Source organism: Sciurus carolinensis, chromosome 9, assembly GCF_902686445.1.
Source record: "Sciurus carolinensis chromosome 9, mSciCar1.2, whole genome shotgun sequence".
Classification (NCBI taxonomy): domain Eukaryota; kingdom Metazoa; phylum Chordata; class Mammalia; order Rodentia; family Sciuridae; genus Sciurus; species Sciurus carolinensis.
The window spans coordinates 58,775,873-58,803,261 of NC_062221.1; the positions used below are offsets into that span (position 1 = coordinate 58,775,873).

Genomic DNA, 27,389 nt, shown 5'->3' on the forward strand with positions numbered 1-27,389 from the left:
TATCAGGATATGACCTAATCATGATTACATCACATTACATAAGGGTCCATTCAACAAACTGGAAAAAGAGAATACCTGGGAGTCTGGTGGGAGAAGCCCATAAGGTGAGAAAGGTTAACTGGCCTTTAGGATCAAAGATGTCTATAGCTGACAGCCAACCAAAAGCCTGGACCCTGAATTAAATGCACATAAGGAAACAAATTCTGCTAACAGTCTGAATGAGTTTGGGAACAGATTCTTCCCAGTGGATCCTCAGACAATGGTGACTCTCAGTAGCACCTTGACTGCTGCCTGTGAGACTGACCACAGGACCCAGGGAAGCCATGCCTGGACCCTCAGGAATGCAGGATAGTAGATGTATGTTATCTCAAGCCACTAAGATTGCTAGGCAGCAATCAAAAGTTAATGCAATGTACCCTTTACTATTTTCTAGTATTTTGAAAAGACTCCCACCTGATAAAGGAGTTCCTTTTACAGTTTTCCAATGATGTGGGCAATGATTCAAGGTCTGCCTAACCACCTTCAGGGGCAGGGGACTACCATTTCACAGGACAGTCATTTCTGTATTAAACATGTTCGTGAGATGTCAAGTGCAGCTGCCCTGTGGGTAAAACACCCTTCAGAGGCAGCCCAGGGCGAACCCTGGATTCCTAGGTAGACTCGGGAGGGGCTTCTCATTCTTTTGTCTCAGAACTGTCCCAAGTGGCTCTCTAACTGTTGTGAGTCTGCCTCCTTCATGGCAGACTGGAGGACAGTGCATGTGACAGGTTGGTAACCTTCCCTCTCTTGCTCCCATTTTTTCCACTTGCCAGCAATATAAATTTTACCCCATTTAAATCAGTTAATGAGCCTTGCTCTATGTATTTTCCCTACAGAGTTGTGGCCATCCAGTGAGATAGTGTCTAGGAACATGTTCGTTGGCTGTAAATCAGCAAATAATAGCAAATGATTATAATTATTAAAATAATAGTCATTTGTCAGTAAATATTTGTCAAAACTGGTCCACCTGATGGAGACAGACTCTTCAGGGAAGCTGCTGATGAAAAGATAAGGAGGAGACCAGCCCCGGTTTGGAATTGCATCACTGGTTCTGTATTCCCAGTGGCACATTTCAGGTCTTGCTTCAGGAATTTGTTTTTTGTTTTGTTTGGTAGGAACAAGCAGCCCCTGGAGCCAGTTATGTTGTCATCAAACTTAGTTGGTAATTAGGCTCCAAAGCAAACCTGTGGCAATGAGACAGAGTTGAAACATGAATCCCTTCCCACAGGTGGAGGGTTGGATCCTAGAGGCGCAGTGTACACAGCTTGGCTATTTTTATGCTTCTACATGCAAGAAGGTTCAAGAGAATCTGGGTAAAGCAATTAGCATCCCTCCATCTGCAGGCAAGACTGGTTTGAACATGTTTCCCTGTTCTTGAAGGACTGCTGTAGCTTGGCAATTTATCTGATGAAAGATTTCACTGAGTAAAATGTCTTCACTTAACAAATCCAGCCACTTTGCCCCCTCAGTCATCCCCAAAGTCGTTTATTTTCTCTAGAGCCCTTCCTATGACCACGAACCACCAAGAATTAAATGAATCCCCAAGAGCCCAAGAAAGTATGAGGTTGTTTAATCTATCCATTCAAGGATGTCCCAGCAAGCACTGTTAGTTCTTTTAGCATAGACTATTTATGTGTCTTCATTCTCCTCTGTTAGAAGAGAGAAATATGTTTTTACATGTATCTTTCAAGGCATATTTCAAATATGTGTTTATGTAATACTGGTCACATTACTATTGAAAGTATACTTATTTTGTTGGAAGTTTCTTTTGTCTCTTTCAAGGAAGAGCAAGACCACATTTCCATTATTAAAACCAAAATCCTGCACAAATCCCTCCTTTTAAAAATTTAGATTAGAATTTTTTTCACAGTCAATCAACTGCTGTAACCTTTTATATTTGATCTCACTCTCAAATGTTTCCTACACTTGGTCTGGGTTTTTATCTTTCTTCAGGCAGTTTATTCTCTTGCCAGTCTGTTAATACATATTTTTGTGATATCAAATGGCAGGAACATATAATATAGAAAGGTGTTGTCCTATTGCAATTCCTATCTTCATCCTTCATCAAACCTAGGTTTTTCCATGATTTCAGGAATTTGGTTTTTGTTTCTTTGGAAGATTTTGGTTTCGTTTGATTTGGATTTGAATTAGATTTTCCAGTCTAGGTCTGAGGTCTGGTGCTAACTTGAATGTTAGTGTGAACTATTTGAACCCTGTTCCTCGGAGTTCAAATGGATGATTTTTCTCAGTGATTCAGATTTGGTCCTATTAACCTTTACCAATCAAGGAATTTACCTGCTTTCTTGTCTGTAATCCTAGGAGATCTTTCACCAACTAACCATAACACACCACTGAAAATTTTAATTTACTTATTTAGTCCCTCAGTTTCCTCCAACAAGGTGGTGAGCTTTTACAGTGGCGGAAACCAGTTTGTCTTGCTTGTTATAAACCCAGTGTCTAACACAGGACTTACAGAAGGCCTATGTTCCACTTTTTTAATTCCCCAGTGAATGAACATCCTTAGGTTTCATTTTTCCCATAAACTGGATAATAAAATCCTAGATCTTGCAATAGCATCCAGGACACCCAGTAAGAGTATTTGGGTGATCAGTGAAAAGCCATGCTAACAGCTTCCAAATTACAGATGGGAATGTGTCCCCACAACTCAGAGATGAATGAGTATTATTGTTCATAAAGAATGACAACTCATTTCAGCCTTCCCTGCTTACAGATGAGGTGACTGAGCCCTGAGAGAGGAATTGCCTTGCCAAGAGTACTGGGAAGAACATGAGGGGAAGCTACCTCCTACCAACTTCACTATGTTTTCTTTACTGCCTATTCTCATTTGATTGCAGACATATATCAATTATTCCTGTTCTCAACCTAGCCCACAAGAAGGCAAATTTAATCCAGTGTTAGATGTAATAATTCACAGGGTCCTGACACTATTAAATAATAGACTATTAGGCCAGTGATAAATAGGACAGAAGCATCCAGTGGCTACTGGCAGTAACAACATCAAAGGACCCATGGTAATGTGAGGAAAAGTGCCACTTTGGTATTAATGGAGGCACATCCTATGGACAGGATGGCTGTGCTCACTCACCTGACAGAGGTGTCCACCAATAATGTAGCAATTCTGTAATCATATACAAACCTTCTGCCCCGTGTTCACATGCAAAGGCACAATAGTTTATGTTGAAGGGAAACCACTATAAATCTCCTCACACATGCACCTTGTTACTATGAATTTCTTTGTGTTTTCCATGAGTAGGCAAGGGCTTTATTACATATCTTGGGTACATCTGTCTTCCAGGATTTACGACAAGTACTTGCAAGCAATACTGCCTTTTATTTCACATAAATTTCATATACTGTTTATGTTCAGAACTGTAGGGTCATGCTAGATTTTTCAAAACTCTAGCAAATGTTTATTTTCATTTTCTTTAAAGGAGAAGAAGAAAGTAAGGAAAGATGTATCTACTGCCAACCTACTGTTTTGATTTCTTTTTTGTCTGAGCTTTGACTTCCTCACATCTTGGGCCTTAAACTCTTTGATGTTGTCTCTTTAAGCATAAAATAAAAGATTATTATCTTTAGTCTATAGGCTTGTAAGAGGGCAAACGGGGAACATTCCTGTGTGTTTGTATATCTGTGGCAATAATTGATGCCAGTCTTAAAGCTGTCATATTTGCCCAAGATTTATACAATAAGTGCTTGGTGTCACATGAGTTTTCAATTTTGTCAGCTTTCCAATCCTGTATGGAGTTCCCTTTTGTTGTTTCTATGTGAGCAACTTGGCAAGGGCAGTATCCATGATCTTGATCTTCACTCTGTCCCTGCAGGGCTTATAATTATGCTTTGCACACAATAGAGACTCAATGCATGAATGAACTCATGTAGGAATTTTCTAGTTTGATTCTATGAGCTGCTTAATTCCATTAGATGCACCACCTAGGTTTTCAAAAGACATTTAATTGGTCCCTATTCCTTATTGCTTTCTAATACTCCATAAATGTTTTGTGTTACTTTCAGTGGAACCCAAGTGAATAGAAATTAAAATATTTCTAATTACAGAGTTAGATTTCGATGTCTTCCCACAAATGACATTGGGTTCATGAGACTCAATTCCTAGGCATCGTGGCCATGCTTGATTGCCTAACTTTTTATTCCTGTGATATAAAATCATGAACCCTCATAACTCTACAGGATCCTTTCTAAATCCTAATCATTTACATGAGGAGGCCAACATTTGTCTTATTTGTGGTCAGTAAAGGAATTAAGGGTGTGAAGTACCCTTAACGAAGGAACTGTGTGTATCATCACATTTTTTTTTCATATTTTAAAAAACATGGTATTATTTCATCCTGTGACAATTCCTAGACTGGCTGGCTTGAGGGACACCTGCTTCATTTCCCATGCTGCTGCTCTCACTGCCAGGCCTTATGTTCATGGCTAAGTAGGGATTGCTTTGGGCAGGGGTTGTGGGTGGGGAGAATAGCAGTCATCTTCACAAGCAACAGAGGAACTCCACAAACGTTCTGCCGACCTTGTTTACATCTTTTATTATAAATCTTGAAATTGCCCCTATTTCAAGTTTGATGGCTAGTGAATAAGTATCAGAGCCGTCATTTCCTTTTTCTTAGCCTGCAGCCCTGCTTACCAATGTTTTTTCCCCCTTTGAGGTCTTTCTAAATATCATCAGTACTTTGGGAAAGAGAAACTTAACAAAGATAAGTTGGGAAATATAAAGGGATCATTGCCTAAGAGTCCAGAAAGGGAGGCAGAATGGTCATGAACCGAGGAGAGCCCCTGCCTTGGTTTTACAAGATCTGGATCTGAATCCTGGCAGTGTGTCCTTTCAATCTTAGGCAATTCAGGAGCTCTGGAAGGCTGTTTCCCTGGGTGTCTGGTGTGGGAAAGTGTGGAAGAGCTTGAGGCCATAGATTGCCCTATGCAAAGTCCACATATGCAGACTGACGTTATTAAAAACACTATCCCTGTGTATTCCCAGTCTTGTTTTTTCAACTAGCTTCTTATTAATAATAATCTCAAACGATGGCCAGTATTTGCTTAGCATTTTATGGCTTACAAAATACTTCATTGTATTGTAATTCTATTATTGAAAAATATCATTTAATATGTTCTATTATAACAATGTGTTAGATTTTTTACTTTAGTATTCTAACTCTATTACCAGTTCTCAGATGTATTGTGATCTACATTTTATAGATGAAAAAAGAGATCCTAGGAGGATAAAGGACTTGGTGACATAAATTAATTTCTGGATAATGGGGAGATTCCTGATATATTTATTATGAAACTCCTCAATGCATGTTCTTTCCCCTAAGGCCATGGTGGTCCTAACAATTTGACATAACTGGAGTTGTATAGAAAGGCTTGATTTATCTTGCCTCTGGTCCTTTGTTGTCTCTTTCTCTCAAAATAATCTAGAGAGAACTTTGGTCCCTGAAAATGTACAGCCTTGGGATGGAAGTGGTTCCATTTCATTCAGTAGTTCTCTTTTCCCATTTGCAAATCTGAAGTGCAAATTCTAAGACTCTGGAAGTGGAAGTCAGGAGAGGAGTCACAACTTCCTGTGATAACTTTGGCACTTCTGTCTCCTTGTAACTTGGTGAGAATCACCAAAGGGCATTTCCTCTTTTGCCTAAAATTCCTTTGGAAAAAAGAGAACACGACTTCACCTACCAGTGGGGAAAAACATTTGGGCTACTCAAAACCTCTTTAAACTCTGAAGCTGGCTGACACTCTGGTATATGAACAGGGAAATGTTTTTTATGTGTGCTCTAATAGAGTCTTATCTAAATATCTTAAGAGCTCACTGCAAGCGTTAGTTGTTACTCTATGTTAGATTTCAAGAACCCCCAGCTCCCTTATGATGCAAACAAGAATAACTGGTGTTTATTCTATAGTTAAAACCCGCAAGCATTTTGCACATCACTCCTAGTACTAGCAGCAAATGTGGTAATCATTGCAAGACTAAGGAACACATCTGCTGAAGGGATTATTTATTTGAGTAAACAGAAAGGCGGGGGTGGGGAGAGGGTGTGGACCAGAGCGTTGAGTCAGACAGGCCTGAGTACAAAAAGCAGTTTCACCACTTAAATGTCATACGGCCCATCAAAAGTTACTTAATTTTTCTGAACTTTAATTTTACTATCCACATATAGAAAAGTATAAATTGCTGCTTTACATATAAGATATAAAAATGTGCCCATCAAATTAATGTAGGGTGAATGGTATTACTCCAGTTCTACTTCCTAGAAAACTCAGAGACAGGTTTAGCACTAGAATGAAATGGATATTTTTTCTAGACCCCTGTTTCTCTATTCATTTGTATTCTAAAAACTCCAAGGTGTAGCTGGGTGTGGTGGTGCACGCCTGTAATCCCAGCAGTTCCAGAGGCTAAGGCAGGAAAATCTCAAGTGCAAGGACAGCCTCAGCAACTTAGTGAGACCTTGTCTTAAAAAAAAAAAAAAAACCCCCGCTGGAGATGTAGTTCAGTGGTTAGCCATCTCTGGGTTTAATCCCTGGTACCGAAACAAAAAACTGCAAGATCAATCATTTAATGATATGTTCAGATCTTGTCATACTCCTTATCTATTCAGAAATTAGTATTTGTGAATTCAAGGGAAAGTTAGGAAGACTGGAAGCTGTGTTTTACCAACTTGCAACTGCATCTTGTTAGCCGTAGAGGACCAGATATTGAAAATGCAAAATATAGTCATGTAGTGATTTCCAAAGCTTCAGGAATCTATGATGCCATCTCTTGTCACAATGAATCCTTGTACTTGTAGAGGACTGGACCTCAGCTTAGACCCTCCCCTTTATTTGTCTCACTGCACAGAGGACATTACTATCCTCACTTTAAAGATAGGAAGCTTCCAGTGGAGCAGTGTGTGCATGCTTTGAAATTGCACGGGCCAGTGCTTGCATCTGAGCCTGCTCTGAAATCCAGCAGCATTCTTCTCCACCTCCAGCCTTGTTTCTGGCTCCCTCCAGCCTCCAGAGCAAGCTCAGGCTTGGTCTGCACTAACGGTGGAGTGACCTGCTGTGGCAGGCATCTAAACCACTTAGGAAAATGGTGCTGTCTTTGAGACTTGCTCTTCTTCCTCTCTGGTCCCAGGACAAAGGTTGCTGAGGGCTGTGTGGGTCATCAGACTGCCCCTGGCTTGGCAGAAAAGTTGGGAGAGCACCAGGCCTGTGGTAATGCTATAGGCTCTTCAATGAAATGAGTCTGTTAGTAAGAGTCACAATCTTTGTGAAGTCTTTTGTTGGCCACATGGAAGACACCTTAGAAAAACACTCCACATCACTTAAACCTTTCTGCCGTTGATATTTTCAGTCACAGTGCTTTGTGAAGTGGGATGTCTGAAGGACTAGGTAGAAGGCATCTCCCAAGCCAAGGGACAGTGTAGTGCAGTGAGAAGATCTCATACTGAAAACCTAGATGGCCATTTTCTACTCCTGTCTCTTTCAATAATAAACCTGCCCCCTCTGAATCTGTTTTCTTAACTATCCAGTATAAGGCATTGATTGAAAGGCTACAATTCTATTATATTAAAAAATAACTCATGAATAGTTATTTAAAGAGATAAGGAAAGGACTGGGAATGTAGCTCAGTGTGGTAAGGCACTTGCTTAGCATGTGTGCATCCTCAGATTCAGTCTGCAATACCTCAAAAAAACAAAACTGGAAGTATTTAACGTGGCAATGAAAAAAGATCAGACTCTTTCTAATGATCTCTCTCTTTTTTCTTTAAAAAAAACCAAAATTTTCATTTATTTGTCTGTAGTCTTAAACCCTTTCCTAAGACATTTATCTATGTTAAATGAGCTATATAATTGATTTTTTAATATTGTTTGTTTTATTCTTGCATTTTTCTCCTTTTTAATTAAGGCATAATTTGCATGTACTAAAATACTTAGATCATGAATGGTCAGTTCAATGAGATTGGACAATTGTATATATCATTCCAAAAAGTTCCTTTATAAGTCTTTCCAGTCCCGTTCCACCTGCCACCCTTATAGGCAACTACTTCCTGACTTCTTTTACCATAGTTCTTTTAATTCAGATAATGGTGGAATTATACCATATTTATATTTTGAATCTGGCTTCTTTCAATGTGCAGACTGAGATTCATCCATTCCTCCTTGTTTTTGTATCAGCCATCTGTTTCTTTTTGTTGTCGAGTATTCCATGAATATACCACATTACACAAATGTACTATAATTAGTTTATCCATTCTTCTCCTTTTTATTTTGTCATGAATTTATGTAAGTGAGAAACATGGGAATACAAGTACTGAATATTTGGGTCAAATTCAAATGTTGTTACTTGTCGGTAACAAGTACCTCAGGCTATTTTCCACCCAGGTCCCTGACATACCCTGGAGTGTCGGGCATGACCCTTTGCTTTTTTAATAGTTATTTATTCCTCCACAATTTCATGTGGAAGTAGGAAGAGCCTTGGCCTGAGAATCAAGAGATTCATATTCATTCATATGGCAGCTCTGCTCTGTCTTGGTAGTGTAACTGGCCACTTTGTCACCAGGTCTGAGCTTCTCCCATCAATACCATTACCTGGTTGGACCAAATGGCCCCCACAAGCCTTTTCAACTTCAGCATCTTGTGATTCTTCGGGAAATTGCTCCTCTGGGCTTCAAATGCCTCATCTTCCTCAGCTGCTCCTGTACTCCCTGTCTTTTGTATCTCTGTGGTGAAGTACCCAAAGCATCAGATTATTTCATATAATGTCTCTGATTCCTCTTCCTCTCCCACCCCACACTTCCTTATATAGACTTGGAACTTAAGGAAAGAATGGTGTCTGAAGAGTACGCTGTAAGAAAGACTTCCCTAAAAAGTGTTGGGTCTTAAAATGTCGTGTGTTTTTCAAGTTTGTAGAATACAATTAATCGATGAAGCTAGTCATGGATAGCATACTTTGTCATACTTTTTATCATACTTCAGAACTACATTATGAATTTATTATTTCTCACTCCACCCCTTATTTAACTGTTGTCTTTGGTGGTATATTCTAAATGATCAACTTAATTTATTTCCTTTTACTTGTTGATAGAAGTTCCATAATCTGAATTTAGGTATCAGATAGTCAAAAGTTCTGCCCTACCTATATTTTAACTAGTCCTTAGCTAATATTATTCACTAATAAAATTCTATTTTAATGTTAGAACTCAATTTATTTAATACCTCTGCTCCTCACCATTCATAGAAAAGAGGTATATAATACATAATCCCTCCTCCTATGGGAAATGCTTTCTGCAATTTTTTTTTAAACTTAGTGTCACTTTAAGAAGTAGTATCTGTCCCTGCCTTAAAAAATACTGGAGAGGCCTGGGAATATAGCTCAGTTGGTAGCATGTTTGCGTTGTAAGCACAAGGCCCTGGGTTCAATCCCCAGCACTGCAAAAAAAAAAAAAAAAAAAAAAAAAAAAGAATACTGAAGAGAATTCAACAATGAAGGATATATTTATAGTTTCTCTTAAGTCCATAATATTATTATTTTAGATAACAAGGAATTTAGAGATTTAGCATATTTACCCATATATAGTGGTAAATTCAAAATTCCAATTCTAAGCAAAATTGAATTTCAAAAGTCACTACCATTTTTACCGTCCATCTCTTTGCAGTACAGTGGAGTGGAAAAACCATGGACCTAAAAATGACAAAGACTAGTTATTTAATATCCACCCAACTACGTGCCAATTTGGACAACTTTGAAAAATATCACTTAACCCCTTTATAATTAGGAATAGTCATTTTAGTTTTAAGATTGTTTTGAAGACATTGGATAATACATGTAAACTTCATGGTACATAAGGTATGACCCCATTATAGATAATAATGCAATTACATAGGCATTTTCATTTTGACTACTTCTCATTATAACATCAAAATTAGTTCCTCTAATATTTACTGAAGTGCAAAACTTCAAACATGAACTTAAGCACTTCTGAAATAAAGTGTGAACTTCATTTTCACATTCACAAGTCCTAAGACTTTTCACTATTACCTTACATTTTATCAAATTGTGATTAGATCTAGAACATTTTATTTTAAAGGCCTGGTACCTACCATTTTCCAGTGAAGAATCAAGATAGGCATACTAAGAATGTCTATTAAGTGATGACACTCTGTACTGCATTGGGAGAAAGAACCGCTGAATGGGGAAATGTCTCATTATGCAGCAGTCAAGGTCCAGACAGCCCAGAATCTGGAAATCATAGGGTAGCCATTGCCCTGTCAGTAGAAGCCAGTGAAACAGCTTGAAAGAGATTAAAAAGTCAGTGAACATAAAGGAGGATTACTGAGTCACCAAAACAAACAAACAAAAAACAGTAAATTTTCACATGCAAGGGGCATTTGTCTAGAAATTTAGAATGGGCCCCTCTTCAGATACTGTTTAATATCTGCGATTTGCTCTCCTTGATCAAACCTGACTGTGTGAGAAGCATTACAAAACAGGCCTTGCAGCCAATTTATTTCACAATTCTTCTCCAGTGTATACACCTTGTGCCCTTGACAAGGAGAACACTATTCACAGACAGTGTGCTCTGGAACTTGGGGCACTAACAAGAGAATTGGGAACTCCTGAGTCTGTTGTTTCTATCAAAGGCGGACTCTGACCTTGCAACAAGCTGATTCACATACAAGGTGAAGGAGATGATATCTATGATGGACTGAGAGCTCACCTGAGAGGGATGCTACCTGACTACAAAGTACTTATTATTGTAGCTTGTTTGGTTCAGATAAGAAAAATGGCTATAATTACTGCCCCTAACTTCCAGACAATTCCTTTGTCTTCTAAACCTACTTTCCTCCATGAAGTCCAGCCTCACCCGTCTGTGGTTTCATTTCGTCACTCATTAGTCAAGGAACCCTTATTGAATGCCTTCTGTTCATGCCAGATACTGTGCTAGGTAGGAGATTCAGAAGAGGGAGTAAATTTTCTCCCCATCCCAAAGAGCTTAAAATACAGTGGAGATAGCATATACACAAAACTGAAACACAGTGTAACGAAAGCCACAAGACTGTACCTGCAAAAGTTTTGTGGATGCAGAGCAAATGGTGTCTGCAAGGTTTCAGAGAAAGAGGGTACATGTGTCTGGAGTGCTTAGTCAGAGATCCAAATGAGATGAGTAATGTGAAGAGAAGCTTCCAGGATGAAAAAGTATAGGAATGTTCAGAGAACTGCAAGTAATCTGATTTGGCTAGAACGTACATATATGGGAAGATGGCTAGCTATCTAGCAGCCTTAAATTGTGCAAAGTTGTTCCCACTGTAGAGAGCTGGCTTCCATAGGGAGATTCGTTTGTAGGTTCTAGGCAGGGACGATAGATGATCTTGTCTGTTTTCCTTGCAGCATTGTCATTCAGTCATGGGGAATGTGAAATCTGAAATGAATCTTTAGGTACCACTTTGTCCAAACTGTTACACAAGAAAAACAAGACACAGAAAATAACTTGACTCAAATCATAAAGTGAGTGAGGTAGTCAGGATTAGGTCAGCTGGAGTGACAGAAAACAGACCATAAACAAGACAGTGTCCATTTCTTACTCACTGAAGGAAGTGGATGATCCAGGATACTAGGGGCAAGGACCAGTCTCCTGCTGGGCTCCTCTGCCATGCTCAGCATGTGGCTTCCATTGAGTGGAGCTGGATGTCTGCTTCTGCATTCCAGAGGGCTGGAGGTCCTTCTCCTTGCCTCTGAGGACACTTCATTCTGCCCTCATCAGAGTCACATATCTGCAAGGAAGGCTGAGGATTTTATATTACTCCTTGCAGCAACATCCTTAGCTACAATTCAGAGGTTCCTCAGAAAGAAAGGAAACAATTATCAAGGTATACTCCAGGAAACTGTGATGTTTCAAGGATTAATATCCCATTTTCTGACACCAAGTCCAATGTTCTTTTGACTACACCATAGCTCTTTAATTCTTAGCCATGCAACCCTTAATTAAGAAGCCTATAAGAACACTTTAAATATGTATAAATTAATCCTTTTATATGTCCATAATGGGTGCTGTGTTTTCCCTTTGCTTAAGAAATTCTTGTTTTTGTTAATCCCAAGGCACCTAGGAGTCAGGAAAGCCTTTATTTAATTCCTTCCTACCAACTTGTGAATCTGGGTACATACAATTTTTAAAAATTTTCTATGCTTCGGTTTGTCTTAAAAATAGTAGCAATATTGTCATCTTGGTTCTGTTTTAAGAATTAAGTGGGGTAGTTTCATGAAGGAGCTAAGCCTAGCTTAGTATTGAATAGGCATCTAGTGCTACAAATATCAGTTTCCTTCTTCATTTCTCCAGCAGGAGATAATATAAGTTTCCCAGAAGATAATTAAAAGGAGTCTAACTTCTCAACAAAATTGTCTTTCAGATATCCATAGCAAATTTGTCAATATTCATAGTCTGTCGACCAGTCTTGAGTTTTCAGCAGCTCTGACACAGAGAACTTTTTTAAAGTTACAGATGCCTGAACTCCAACCCCAGAGCTATTGACTGAACAGGTCTAGGAGTCATTAATTCTTCAACTAAAGTTTGATTCTTGCAGATGTTTCCGTGTATCTAATGTGCTGCTGTGTCAAGGCAGGTCAATATGAAGTAAGGAGAAATGGAGAGGCTGAAGGACCAGTTGGGGAGTGGTTGTGATTATCTTAAGTGAGAGATGATAGACTCAAATGGTAAAGAGAAGGTAATGAATGGAATTACAATACTTAGTGAGCAAAATTAATAGCACATGGTACTTGATATGGAATCTAGGAAAAAGACAGTTGGTGCTGACTCTGATATAAGACATATTTTAACAATGGCAAAACTCTAGCTCTGGAAGTTTATCTGACCTGAACTTACTGGTTTGAGGTAAAAGACTAGGGAGATTATAATATGTAAAGTATCATTGTTTAACTTTATGGAACCATGAGCCAAATCCAACAAGATAATCTAAGAGGGAAAGTCAAATCTCGTTCTTATTTTTTTCTAAATAACTATTAGAACATGATACTTGGGTCATTTAATTTGATAGCTACTTATTTTTTAAAGGACTTTTAGAGGAGACAATTTGATCTCATGATCAATAAAAACAATAATAATATCTGGGACCACAGAAAAGTAAATGCCATCTTATCCTGCACTCCCATAGGAAAGAGTGCACAGGACACACACTGGCTCTGGGGCCCAGAGTGTACTACCCTGGGCCCCACATATAGAGAGGCACCTGGACAAATTAGAACATGCACAGAGGAGAGTGGTTGCAGGATAAGAGGACAGAAATATTCCGGAAGGAATAATGGAAAGAGTCCAGGTGGTTACCCAGTAAAGAAAAAACCTAAAAGTTTCAACAGTCTCTAGGGTTGTTGAAAAAAAGGCAACTGACTTGTTGGGAGAGGGCAGAAACTGGGGCAAGTTATAGTGCTCTAACAATTAAGTTTACCAGTAGAATTGACACCTTCCAAGAAAGAACACTGTCCCCAGGCCAGTCTCAAGAACTGGACAAGCACTGAGTGGCTAAGGATATTCAAGAGAATTTATGGATCAGATAACTGTGACAGGTAACACCTAAGATCCTACACACTGTGACATTTCTCTGTGATTCTGTGTGACACTCTAGCTCCTTCATAATTTCTTTGACTATACAATTAAAGAAATAATTTGCCCTTATTGCCAACCACACAAAAGAAAACTGTTGTCACTTTGCGTCTATGGATGGGAATAATAGTGGTGGATACTCTTAAAGAAAATTTATATACATATATTCTGTACCATTGGATTCTCATGTTATTACTAGGAATAAACAATAGTTTGCACTATTTGAAAGTATCACTGCCCCCCGCCCGTCCCCTCGCCCCCAGTGAAGGAGGAAGCTCTCTTTTAAGTCTTTCCTCTACGGTTTGGTCATATTGTTGCTCAATATGTCCTAGCATTTTGAGTATACCTAACTAGCTTCATGAAGTTGCATTAATTTCATGTGACTGTGTTCAAACTTTAATAGTCATTCAAGCATCCATTCAAACATTTATTCAAAAGACAACTTCTACCATGAAGATGTATCTATGTTTTTATTACTATGGCCATATAACAAATCACTTTAAAACTTAGTGGCTGAAAGGAGCAATCATCATTTATTATCTTTCACATTTCAGCAATGTGATAGCATCCCAGCTAGGCAACTCCAGCTTGAGGTCTCTCATGATGTTACTGGAAAGAGGTCTCTCAAAGGCTTGTTCAACCACACATGGCCAGAAGTACTTATATAGCTGGTGTGGAGCAAGTGGGGCTTTTCAGGCATCTTCCCCTATCTGCATGTGGTCTGTGCAACATGACAGCTTGGGGATAGCCCAAATACTCACATGGCAACTCGGGGCTCCAAAGTTATGTTTTTCAGGAGAAAACCATACGTTTTGTGAGTTGTAGAACATCACTGTGACAGCATCTCATTGGTCAGGCAGCGATCTTAGGACCCCAGCTGTTACTGGTGGACTGCTTTTAGCCCTTATTTAGTGGAACAAGGATACATTTCAGTGTGGTCATCTTTGGACTTTGCAGTATGTCATAGCATATAAATAATTATCACTCTGTGCAGGTCCCTGCCATAAAGATGGCCTGAATAGTGCTGTGGAAGAACACGGTGGGACAATGATTAATAAAGGAGGTAATTTTCACAAACACTGGGCCCTAAAAGTTGAACCATTTAATTTATCAAGAACAAAAGTATTCAAGTAGCAAAGAGTGGATGGAAAGTCTTCCAAGAAAAGGAGCACAGTGTGTCACAAAGCTTGGATCTACAGCAATGAAGATTGAGTTGAGCATGGGATGGTGAGAGGGGCCTGGAAAGGGAAGGGGAGAGGATATCCTGAAGGGCCCTGAATGTCAAGCTAAAACATCTGGCATTAGGAGACAGTTGCTGACTTTAGAGCACAGGCAATAGAATGATCCTCTCGAGTAATCTCTGCCATCCACATCCTTTCCTGCCTTTGATAGTAAACATATCATCTCTGTGAAAGTTTTCTTCCTAGCTTAAACTGAACACAGACTCCAAATCATCGAATCACGTTCGGGTTTTTTTTTTTTTTTCCCACCACAAACAACTCTAGCATGGCATGCATTTGAACAAACCAAAAGTGATTTCACTCTTCTAATTTTCAGAGCTTTTTGGCTGAATGCAGAGTGAGAAATTCATACCTTTTTCAAGCAGTGTGGGTTCTTTTTCCCAATTCCTCTCATCCATCTGGTTCTCTGGAGGTCTTGGAATCCAGGAAAGTGTTAGTTCACTGTGCTGAAATCCAAAAAAGACTGCTAAACTGTGAAAGAAAATTTGCATTCCAGAGACACTGAGTTAGTCCACCACATTTCTACAGCAGCAAGGCGCAAACAGCTGTATTTTCTGTCTCCTTTGTTCTCAGCAGTTAGAGAATAGAAAAGCCCATACCCGTTGTCTGTACCTTCCACACCTAGTTCATCTAAACCACCCTTGGTGCGGTGGCAGCGGGGTGTGGAAAGAGGAACCAAAACATGGAGCTACTTTATTTCTAGTGTCAAAAAATATTGCAACCAAGATTCAACTTAAGGGAAGAAGCAAACCACTTCTCCAGATCCCTATGGAGCCCTTCATGAGATTCCTTTCTCATAAATGGGCTCCAGGGTGAGTATGTGACAAACGCATCTATAGCGCCCTACTCAGAAGGATACTACAAAGCCACAGCCATGATGTTAGCATGTCATCATGACCTTTCTGAGCTGCGGTACTGTCTTTTGTCTTCCATTGGCAGAAGTATAATTAGAAGGCCTTGTTTTCAACAGAAGCCAGACGATTGCCAAATCTGTTCAACTGATCTCTAGAGAACTGAAGTTAGCTCATGGCCCTCTGGCTCTTCTCTTTGCCACTCCCACGAGTTACAGGCTTAAACTTCTCCCTTTCTTCTGAAAGAAGATCAAGTTTGATTCTTCTGTCATACCCAGGAGTACAAGGAGAAACCTTCTGTGACCCTCATCGTTTGGCTCATACCACTTGTGGCTTGCTATAATTTAGGAAGTAATTGCAATTCATAAACCAGGTAGAAAATAAACATCTTGGCAGGGCTGAGTTTCAGACAACTCTGAAGAGAACTGACACGTGAGCGGAATGGTATTGGGAACATTTCTAGTCTCTGCTTGCAGATCTTGAATCTAATGGATGATTCATAATGGTTTAATTCTGATCCGAAATGTGCAGGCAGGCAGTCATTACTATGTATACACATAGCTGAAAACATCATCACTTAAGCTCAGCTTTTCAATTTTCTCCTGGATGCGTCTGGTATACATGGTAGACAAATGCTATAAGTAAAAGGAGCATTATCCTGCTTGCTGTATGGTGTGAGATCTCACATCACATATTCGTAAGAAAATTTGTAGCACCAATTTTTTTTTGAAAAATATACTAATGCTGAGGTGAAGTCAAAGAACCCTGGAATTGGAATACACCTTTTGTGTTAGTTTATTTCATGCCATTTTTTTTTTGTTTGTTTGCTTTTTCCTGCAAAAATACTTATTGAGTGCCTATTCTGTCTGAGTGCTGCTCCAAAGGCAGGCAATGGGGTGGTGTCTTGAGAGACAAACAGAATCAAGGCAGCAGCTAAGTGCTATGAAGTGATAATACATAGTGATAAGGACTCTGAGCAACAAACAGGGTAAGGAGATCGAGTCTGGCTCAAAAGAGGAGACTCTTAAATAGGGCAATGATAGAAGGCTGAAGATGGTGACGAAATATAGGGTTTGTCTATGGGAATAAGTGGGAATAATCCCAATAGGTCAGATGAATCTTTGGAGGATTCCCAAATGATCATCCATTCATTTACTTAATAAAGTATTTATGGAGATCCTTCTATGTGGCAGGCATTGTTCTGGGAACTGGGGATGAAGTTGTGAACAAGACAAAGAATGCTGTGCCACTGAGGCTTTTGTTCAGTCTTCAGTTTCAAGAGAGGAAGAGGTCTATTAACTTCAGTTCCTTCTTTTATAGGCAAGGAACCTAGGCCCAGAGGGGAGTGCTGTGCATGGCCTCATGCTGGTGGCTGGCCTTGGAAAGGCTAGAGTACAGCCTCTAGCTTCTGGTTCATTTCTTTTTGTCATGTAACCATGCAGGGTCTCCATAAGCATCTATTTCAACAATGTTAGTTTCAAATAGTGTTGGGTAGCACTGTGATCCAGAGGTAAGTCTCTCTCCCATCAAGCCCTCCTGTCTACTCTAAACTTAAGATGACTTGACTGAGGGCTGTCAGGATGGTATTTCATAGGCACAGGCAAGATATGAGTTAAATTTAAAAAGGACTGGGATTTAAAAGAAAAAGGACTCTGCCAAGTGCATCTGCCAGAAACTACACATTCTGTGACACATTCTGAGCCCTGTGTGCACTCTAAATGTGTCCTATATAATTGCCCATCACTTATTAAGTGATACAGGTATATAAACCAAGAATAATATAACAAGAAAAAAATTGTTGAAAACAAAATGACAAAATAAAAATAAAAAATCTATCATTTCCCAAACTCAATAGGAGAAAGGATTATGTGTACCTACATGTGTCTGATAATTGCTTCTTTCCAGTACAGAAAGTATTAGAAAATAGGTTCAGTTGATTATTCCCAAGGCTGGTGATCCAAGACAGCCCTCATTTCCTTCCAACAGTGCATTCTTACCAGAGAAAGAAGCTTTTTTAACAATGTTTATGTCTCTTTGCATTCTTAAAGATTGTTTCTCCTATTTCTTATCTTACATAACTCTCAGTCTGGGAGGTAGAGAAGGCTCAGTATCCCGTTCTATAGATGAGAACATTGGTACTCAAATAGTCATGAATTTTTTTAAGGGGCTTTGAAATTTCAGTTTCTCTGGAAAGTGGCTGCCTCAGTGGAACTGGTCTGGGTGCCTATTAACAACTTCTATTTACAGATTTCCAATAGAAAGAATTATGAGAGCTAGACCTGAGACATCATCCAGTGCAGCTTGAGGTTAGGATTAGCTCCTCTCAGTTTTGCCCACAGGGCCTGCATATTTTCAGTGCTCAAGAATCTTATTTTGATGGTATCAAAAGCCTACGCGATGCAGTATACTCAACCTTATGATTTTTCATTAGTGATATAAATAATTATGTTAATTTTCTCATATTCTTGTTGTTAACAAAGGCCAGATGTCAAAGAGAAGCTTTGGTACTACAAAAAGAGTCCAGCCACGAGGTTGGGAAAAGAGTACTGGATAAACTGTGACTTCCCAGTCCTGGGCTTAAATTTTTACTAAATTGAATTCATTGGACAAATTCACTTCCCTGAAGTCAATGTCCTACTATAAAGGTTGAGAACTGTAAAAGATGATTTAAGCCATTTGTTCAAGCTCAGTCAACTTAGTATTATGAAAAGCTATAGAACACCAACATACTAAAGATTAATAACTGCATTTAGTGTTTTTGCATTATATGGAAATGGGGGAAAACATTATTTGAATGACAGTAGAAGCAAAAACAAACAAATAACACTCGTTTTCAGACTTAGAAGACATAGGCTCAAATCCTGACCATGATTATAGATATGTGGCATATACCAGGGTAAAAATTCTGCCATTCTACACATATAGCAGATTGACGTGGAGACTGAGGTCCTTTTTGGGTACACTTAGTAAACTTTGACTCCATCCAGTCATTTTTTGTTTTGCATATATAAAGGATTATAAGTTATTTTTCTGAAGAAATTTATGATTTTGGGCTATAATAATGTTTACATGGAATAGCTTTTCCGAAAGTGTCTTTGGAGAGAAGCCCATTTGTTGCTACATTGTCTAGTCATCCCAGAGCATCACATACAAAATTCCTCAATCTATGTTTTAAAGCAGAGAGATAGATAAAACAAAAGAAAATTAATCATAAAGGAAAAGATGGAGGAATATGCTTAGATGTCCTAATTCCATTCAATGTCAAAAAAATGCCAAGTTAACTAAATACATTTTCTAGCCACTTAGAATTTGTAAGGAGAATTACATAAAAAATAACATTATATAGCCAAGCACTAGGAACTTGCTTCCATATATGTGATCTCATTTAATTCTTACAACACTGTGATGTAGATATTTCCTATCTTAGTGAGGAGATGAGAAAACTGAAGTCCAGAAAGTCAAGACTTTCAAACCCAAATCTCCTGAATTCGTCATTAATTTCACTTATTGTTTATGACAGATCTTCTGCTATATTCTCAAGTGAATAAGCCCTAACAAGATTATACCTGGAAGATGTTGTAAAGGCATTTCTGTGACTCGACTTGGCTTGAAAGGAAAGGAATTCTATTCTTTCTTTTTTTTCTTTTTTTCCTCTCACAATAGTCTCAGTGGAATTCTGTGATCTTTTAATTTGCCCCTGGCATGAAGGTCTGGTGCATAATCATCAAGTCTCACCTCCCTTCATTTCTCAAGGATTATGAGACATTCAAAAAAAAGTGCTTTGGAAGACTTAGCCTACCACCTGGCATATACATTTTAAGGTAAAATGTCACCTCTTTAAACTTTAAGAATAGATAAACTAATGTCCTTCATTTGAGACTTTTTTTCTGAATTACTGAAGTTCAGATTGCAATCCCATCCTTAGGGTTTAAGAAAACAACAGGCATAATTTACTTTGTAAAGAATGTGATTCGTGGCTCATGGCAAAATTGAATAAAATGGCCTAATTGTTATAATCTTTTTGTCCTTTCCTTTGTCCCATCGCACCCCCTTTATGATTTTAGGGCATATTTCTTATTTTTAAAGCTAGTTTATGTAGTCACATAATTATGTGTATTTTTTTTCCTGAATTCTGTGTTAATACTTCTACCTTCATCTTGTCGGTGCTAGTTTGACACGGATGTTCATGTCTGGCAGTGTTGAGTTCCCCTTTACCAATGCTGCCAATACACAGATTTTGTTACAATATCCTACCTGTGAAAGGAATTTAGTTTCAGTGCAGGATTAGCTATGACTTTGGGGGAGGAAGGTTAGATAATAAAGGCTCTTGTGCCCCACGTTAATTCCAAAGAATGTTAAAATAAGTTTGTTTCAAGCGCCCACTCAATCTCATCTAGAAAGATTCCTAGAGTCATAAACCACCACCACACTGCCCGCTGCTTCACCATTCTTAAGTCATGACTCTCTTCTATGGGTTACCATCACACATAACACATGCCTATATAATAGCCACTTATTAAGCCCTTTACCTGGAATCAGTTATTTATAGATGTGTCTTCCTCTCCCATTACTTTGGAAACCTCTAAGGTCAGGCATGGTGTGTTTGTCTTCTCTTTCTCTGTACCTACCAGGATCTAGAACACTTTGCTCCACTCTCCTGGTTTTCTGCAATGTTAGAATAAGTGGGGAATCAATCAACTCTGCTCCCAGAGAATCATATGAAAAGTCTGTCAAAAGAATTTTAGGCATTGAATGCAAAAAGTTATGCTCCAAAAGAAAAGTATTAAGAAATGAAGAAAGGATGGAAAGAAAGAAAAAAGAAAATTGAAATTCTTTTCCTGAATTTTCAGGTGTTTCATAGCTATCATTTTTGTGAGGAAGGGAATATCATAATGTCAAAATAACTTTCCTATTAAGGATTCGAATTTTTTTTTACATTTTTCTAAGTAGTATACTTAGAAAATCAGTCATAGAGATGGGATGATGTTAAATTTGCTATTTTTTCAGTCTGTTTTGAAACACGTATTAGACACAGATACCATACCAATATAGATTTTGATTAAGATATAGATATAGGTGGAGAGCATTTCCAAAGAGCAGAAAATGTTGTTACAAGAAATACACGCTTCACAGGGAAATAGAGGTATGGAGGGTGTTGTACTCCAGGCTCACTAGGAGAAACACTGAGATAAAATGATGTCTTCATCTGCAATGGAAACCCAAAAGTACTGCCATCATTTGAGAGGTCTTCTTGATGTTCAGGAAAAAATACAGAATAAATTTATATTCCATAATTAAGTGAGGTAATATAATTATCAGAGTGTAAGTAATTACACTGGCACTTCAAGAGAAAGTTGCTGAGTCATAGCCCTGTTCTTTCTATACTAAACCACATTGCCAGTCTATTGGGAATACTGGCACTTGATATGCACTTCCCAGGTTTTTTTTCACCTCCTGGTTCATGTGGAAAATGATGGTATTCATTCAGCACACAGAAGTAAAGGAATGAAGCTTTTCCTGATCAAAGGTGTCCACACAGGAGTTCTGGAGACCTCTGGCCCCTTCTAACCCTTCTAAATATGCTACCCCTGGAAACCACTTGAATCATACTGTATCTTAGCTTGCCAGCTGGAAATTTGTTTTTTTTATGGTTACTCAGAATAATTATATTGTATGTAAAGTACTCATCCAGAGTTTATTACTTCATGATTTAACCAAAATGTAGGGAGCATCAATTTTATGCAGCACACTGTTGAGGATGCTGGGGAATCACATAATGAGTTTTCTATCTCATACTGTAGGCATTCGGGAGACAAACTCAAGATCTTGTAATACCTTCTGTCTTTACTTTGTATGTAACTTGCAAGTGGTATGCCAGAGTGCCTTCTATTTGCAATGTGGGATGTGTCCACTGAAATATAGAATAGATATAGTGTGATCTAACAGAAGTATTCGTCACTGGACAGAGAATTAGGAGACATGTGTTCTAACTCCCAATCTACACCAGGTGTATTTGGTATCTTTGTCTTATTTTCTGAGTCTGGTATTGAGATGAGAATCATGGTTTTCAAACTGTGCCATATAAATCCTTCAGGCTGCATCCTTTCGCACTCTTCAGTCAGAAGTGAGTTTCACCTCCTTTAGATGTGCTTCCTTGATGAACTGTTTCTCTAAGCAAAAGATTAAGAAGAAATCATGAAGAGAGTTGAAAACTCCTGGACTAGGAACAATCTTAAAGGACTCTTCAAGATCTAATATTTTCAAACTCTCCCTCTTTTTTTTCTCTTTCTTTTTATCCAAAAACCTAAACTTTATCTGAGATGTTACCCCTTATTATCCCAAGATCCTATTTCACAATATTGCTTTTTCACTTAAAAAAAAAAAAACCCTGAATATAAGACAAACTTTTAGTTGTATAAAATAAAAATTTAGCATATCTAAATGGCAATAATTAATTTTTATAGTCTTTTGAATCTTCAGATACTATGTTTCCTGATTGAAAATATTCAATATTGGATACATATATGCTTATGTAATATATAAATTATAGTAATAGTCCTATTTTCTTTATCATCTTGCTAGTAGTTAATGTTTATGTTGCCTATATGCTTCATTTATATTCATATGATTCTTTCACTTCTTCTGCCTGTGAATTAGGGAAGTTATTTATACAATATCCAAGGATAGAAAAGCTACAACCAGATTGTATCTCTAATTTAAAAGCAGTTGCATTTAGGAGTTTTGTGTACAAGGTTTGTTTGTGATCTTCTTTTTTTTTTCTTCAATTTTTTTAATTAACAATTGCATTGCCATCATTTCAGAAAAATTTATAAGTTTTGCCTTTTAGCAACTAATTTCTTGCTTCTTCTCTGTTCCTCTTAAATCGTTTCACTTTAACCTTACCTTCACTGGAGTAACTGCCTAAAATATTTCTATTAAAAAAAATTCCTAACATTACCTATTGCATAAAGAACAAAATATAAATTTTTTATTCATCTTAGGTAATAAGGCCTCACGCAGCTGATTACCATTTCCTTCCTGTGTGCCATGGACTTTGTAGGCTCTGGAAAAGGATGGTTACTGTTATGGATGATGTAGTGTGCTACCCAGATGCTTCTTTAAAACCAAAATTCTCATGCTCCCAGCTGCTGGCAGCATTGACAGGTGTTCATTCATAGCTGGGTCTCTCGATGATAATTATCCCCAACTGAAGGGAACCACATTACCCAACATCACACTTCCTTATTGGGAATAGCCTGTATGCTCTGATTAGTAGATGCAGGAATATAAAGGCCCTACCCTCTAGCTCCATTGAAGGACATTTCTTCAGGGCAATCCCAGCTGTCAAGTTCTTTCCTCTCCACCCAGGTACTTCTGTACTTTCTCACAGATATTGATTACAAAGACACTCCTCAATAACTTCTGTGTGCAAATCTCTTTCAGAATCTACTTCCTAGGAAACACAACTTCAGAATGTGGTTTCATGGGGGGAGGGAATCACCATTTGGTTATGGAGGTGTCATAGGAGAAGCACCATAGAATCAATTGTAATTGCAGAAAGTGACTTGTTTTACCTGTAATATAACAGAAAGAGAATCAGAAAAGATTTTTTATTAGAGGTAACATTTGAGCTTCATGTTTGAGGAATGAGAAGACATTCCCTAGGCAAAGGGAATGAGCTAGTCTTAGCTTATAAAGAATTTTATTTATTAAAAATGTGCCAAACGACTCAATGTGGCAGCTGGAAGGAAGGTGGGGTTCATGAGGGAGGGGAGCAATGGAGGTGCATGAAGGGCCAAGTCACAAAGTACTCTGCTGATTTTGAAGGTTATTAAGCTGGAGTATGCGGATCCATCCTAGCTCCCCATCTATCAAACATGGCACCCTGTTCCACATACAAGATGTGATTTGAATAGACATACTTAAGAAACATCCTTCTAATTATTCTATTAAAGGTTTTCCATTTTCTTCAAAGCTATTTGTATTAACCATTTCACTTTAATCTACTTCAGAAAAGTTTATAAGAAGAGTGCATCTTTTTGTCTGTCTAGAAAACAACCAGGTAGATACAAAATTTCTTTTGTGGCGCTAGAGATTCTATTATTATCAATTTCTGAAATTACCAGTGGGAAGGTATTGTAAAGGTAATATAGCCCAGGTTTCTACCAGATGACACACCCTGCAAAACCTCCATTAAGGAATTATACAGTTGTTTCTAGTACATCCCTGGTAACAGAAACATTTACTTTTCCTATGTTGTTAATATTGATAAATAATAGTAATAAAATTGCAGAGTTGGAATTGATTATCATTTTACCGTTGAGAAAACTAAGATCTAAGAAAAAGAATTTAATACCCAAGAGATCATACAATGCCTGTTGACAAAATCAGGACAATTTATATTTTTCATATACCAACTCTCTTCCTCTGTGGTGCCTCGTGAATTTGTCAGACCCCTCTGAATTATTGGAAGTCAGAAAATTAGGGTACCACTCCCACCTACAGCTCATGAGCTCCATGACTCACTCAGTTTTAGCCAATCAGCTCCACAAGTGTGTTTGCTCACCTGTGAGATGGCAGCCTGGCCTAGGAAAACTCCTGGCACCTTCCTTCCTGACACTGTGAAAAGAGTCTACCTTTTATCTTAGAGAAGTTGTGTAAGGGTACTAGTGGGCAGCTGGAGACCAAAAAAGAGAAACAGAGTAAAGAAGGTGGATAATGAAAGTTAGTGTGTCCTCCTCCATTATTTACTAGCCCAATCTGCTAGTAAGACTACTACTTTCCTAGAACTTTCATTTTCTGCAATAGGCAAATTTTAGGCATATTGTAGACTTATTTTGCTTTGTAGCAGAAATGTTCACTTTACCTGCCCTTTGAGCAGAGCTTCCATACACCATAAAGTTTTTCCTTAGAAACCCACTAAACCTTATGTATTGCCACTGGTTTTGAGTAAATGAGCTGAATCTTGCAGCCAAGCCTCAATGCAAACAAAAACATTCTCTGGTCAAGCATTTTCTGGTTTGTTCAACTCCATTATAGAGCTAGATTAAAAAAGAAAAAGTTAAAACCCACAGAGAAGCAAAACACAAGCCCTGGGAAGACAATTTCCAGCCACATTAACTCAGATCTCCAGGGTAGAAAAGAAGCAGAACCTCCTTCTCCAGACCATCATCAGCTCCAGATTCTCATCCTATGCTCTTCTGCTATTTTAATTTCACCACTTCAAAATGGGGAAAAAATAGGTTAATAGTTTCCATGAGTTTAGACTGTGACCAGAGGCATACTAGGCAATTTCAGAAGCTCACACAACCACAGCTCTGAAGGGAGGATGATGATGGATTTACCAATTCATCTTGGGATAGATCCCAGAGTTGGGAGAGTTAGGGCAGCATTGTGCTGCCAGGGTAGAATGAAACAATATTTCTCATTCATTCTTTCTGCACATGTTCATCCTGGCTTATCTTAATTCCAGGCAGTTAGAGTCCATGTGCAATATGGGACAGATAAATATTTTTAAAACATAGTCTCTTTCCTTAATGAAAGTACAGTCTAATAGAGGATGTAGACATGTGCACGAATAACATTTTTAAAAGCTCATACAGTAAATACTGAAACAAAATGGATAAGGTATTCAGGAAAGGAAAAGAAAGAAGAAATTCATTCCAAGTGGGTCCTTTGGAGGAAAGCCTCTGGCCTGTAACTTGAAAGGTCAAAATGGCAAATTCCAATTCATCTAGACTTTAGCTAGCATGGAAAAGTGTGGACGTTCCTCGTAGTTTAAACAATAGTGAGTCATCTGGGATGTTATGAGAAGCTGGGTCTAGAAAGGAAGCTTGAACACCATGTAAGGAACCAGCTCCTTGTACATTATGGAGCCATTAACTTTTTGTTTTCAGGAAAGGTGCTTGGTTACTTTGATGTTTCAGAAAAGAAGTTGGGAATCATTTTGAAGGCAAAGGAAGACATTTCAGAGGTCATTGCCATAGGTCTGTTATCAGAACACTAGTTATCTTTATAACAGTCATGTCTTGCCTCACAATCATTTAAATATTCTCATGGTAAGAGGGGCAGTTCCTCAATTTCCACATCCCATCCTTGTCGGCACATTTCTAATGGGATCCACACCCTCAGTGTATTCCAGATTCCATTGATTCAGTCCAGATAGTTCCATTAGAATAATTTCATACTACATGTGAAATGATTATTTGATGGAAGCATGGGATTCTAGGGGAAGATGGAAAATTTACAGTTGATCTTCTGAGTGCTGACTCACTAAATGGGATCTTTTAAGGGTGGTGTGTATTTTTAAAGCTCGGTATATTTTTAAACCTAGATTAATTGAATGTGTTAATTCCCACCCACTACTTTCAACATTTCTAACAAGAGTTCATGAACCCTAAATTTGGAGGTGGTATTGGAATCAGATCTTATGTGACTGGAAGCTTCATTGATTATTCTGAGCGCTAATTTGGGTTTTGTAGCCAGTGTGCATTCTCATTCATCAACAGACCACACTAAAAAGTTAGGGGCCCTGATGCTCCTCCCCAGTCTTTGATAACGAACCAAGTTTTAGAAGTAACAGTAAAGCATTTTGCAAGTGGAGAACCCATGTGTTTGTAGTTCAATGATCCAGCTACAACCATGGGCCACATCTAGCCCACCACCTGTTTTTGTAAATAAAGTTTTATTGGAACACAACCATGCTCACTTGTTTAGGTGCTGTCTCTGGTGCCTTTGAGCTACAAAATTGTTTTGTTATGACAAAACCAGAAATATTTAGTTCACAGAAAAGTTTGCTATTACCCTTGCCATAGTGGAAAGGAATAAGGTAGAAGTCAGACAGCCTGTGTTCTAAATGTGGGTCTGCTGTCCATTACCTGGGTGACCTTAGAAAAGCCACTGATTCATCTAATTGTTTTCTTCTCTCTGTACTAAAGATGTACTCTGCCTTCTTCAGAGTATAATGATAAGCAAGTGAGCTAATGCATTTTTTAAAAACACTCATACAGAGCTCTTCCAGTCCCAGCCTAACATCACCATTTCTTTCCCTCCTCAGAACACTCTGGAGCAGTGCAATGTGTGTTCCAAGCCCATCATGGAGAGGATTCTCCGTGCCACCGGGAAGGCCTATCATCCTCACTGCTTCACCTGTGTGATGTGCCACCGCAGCCTGGATGGCATCCCGTTCACCGTGGATGCTGGTGGACTCATTCACTGCATTGAGGACTTCCACAAGTAGGCACCCCACTCCCTCCCTCAGCTTGCCAGTCCTCTTGGAATCTGTTCGTACTGCCTGCCATCTGGGCCACACATTCTTCTCTCTCAGAGCTGTAGACTCTCAGGATTTAGTGAGACCTTAAGGAGCATATTTCCCTACCCGCTCCAATGCAAGAGTGAATATCAGGTAACCCATGCAGTCAGCCAGCCAGGCCTCTGTTTCAAGGCTTCTCTGGGGCCTCTCCATGGTAACTTTATGTGACTATGTTTGCAAAAAAGTGAACTCTGCCACAAAGTATGCATCTTAGAAAGAGGCAGGATCCTGGCCTCAACATATGATATTTGGCATTATATCTCTGAGATCTACAATCGGTCTTTAAAGTAACTCTTGTCCTAAAGCTCTCTCAGTTGTGA

The 27,389-nt window shown here is 38.6% G+C and overlaps 1 protein-coding gene across 8 annotated transcripts in view; it reads left to right on the plus strand.

Annotated features, from left to right (window-relative positions):
- Lpp (LIM domain containing preferred translocation partner in lipoma) overlaps positions 1 to 27,389 on the plus strand; it is a 651,895-nt gene that overhangs the window by 615,510 nt on the left and 8,996 nt on the right. For all 8 annotated transcript variants that reach the window (XM_047563184.1, XM_047563190.1, XM_047563192.1 and 5 more), the window contains one exon: positions 26,815 to 26,993. In XM_047563184.1, the coding sequence (XP_047419140.1) occupies positions 26,815 to 26,993 (179 nt within the window). The remainder of the gene's footprint in view (positions 1 to 26,814; positions 26,994 to 27,389) is intronic.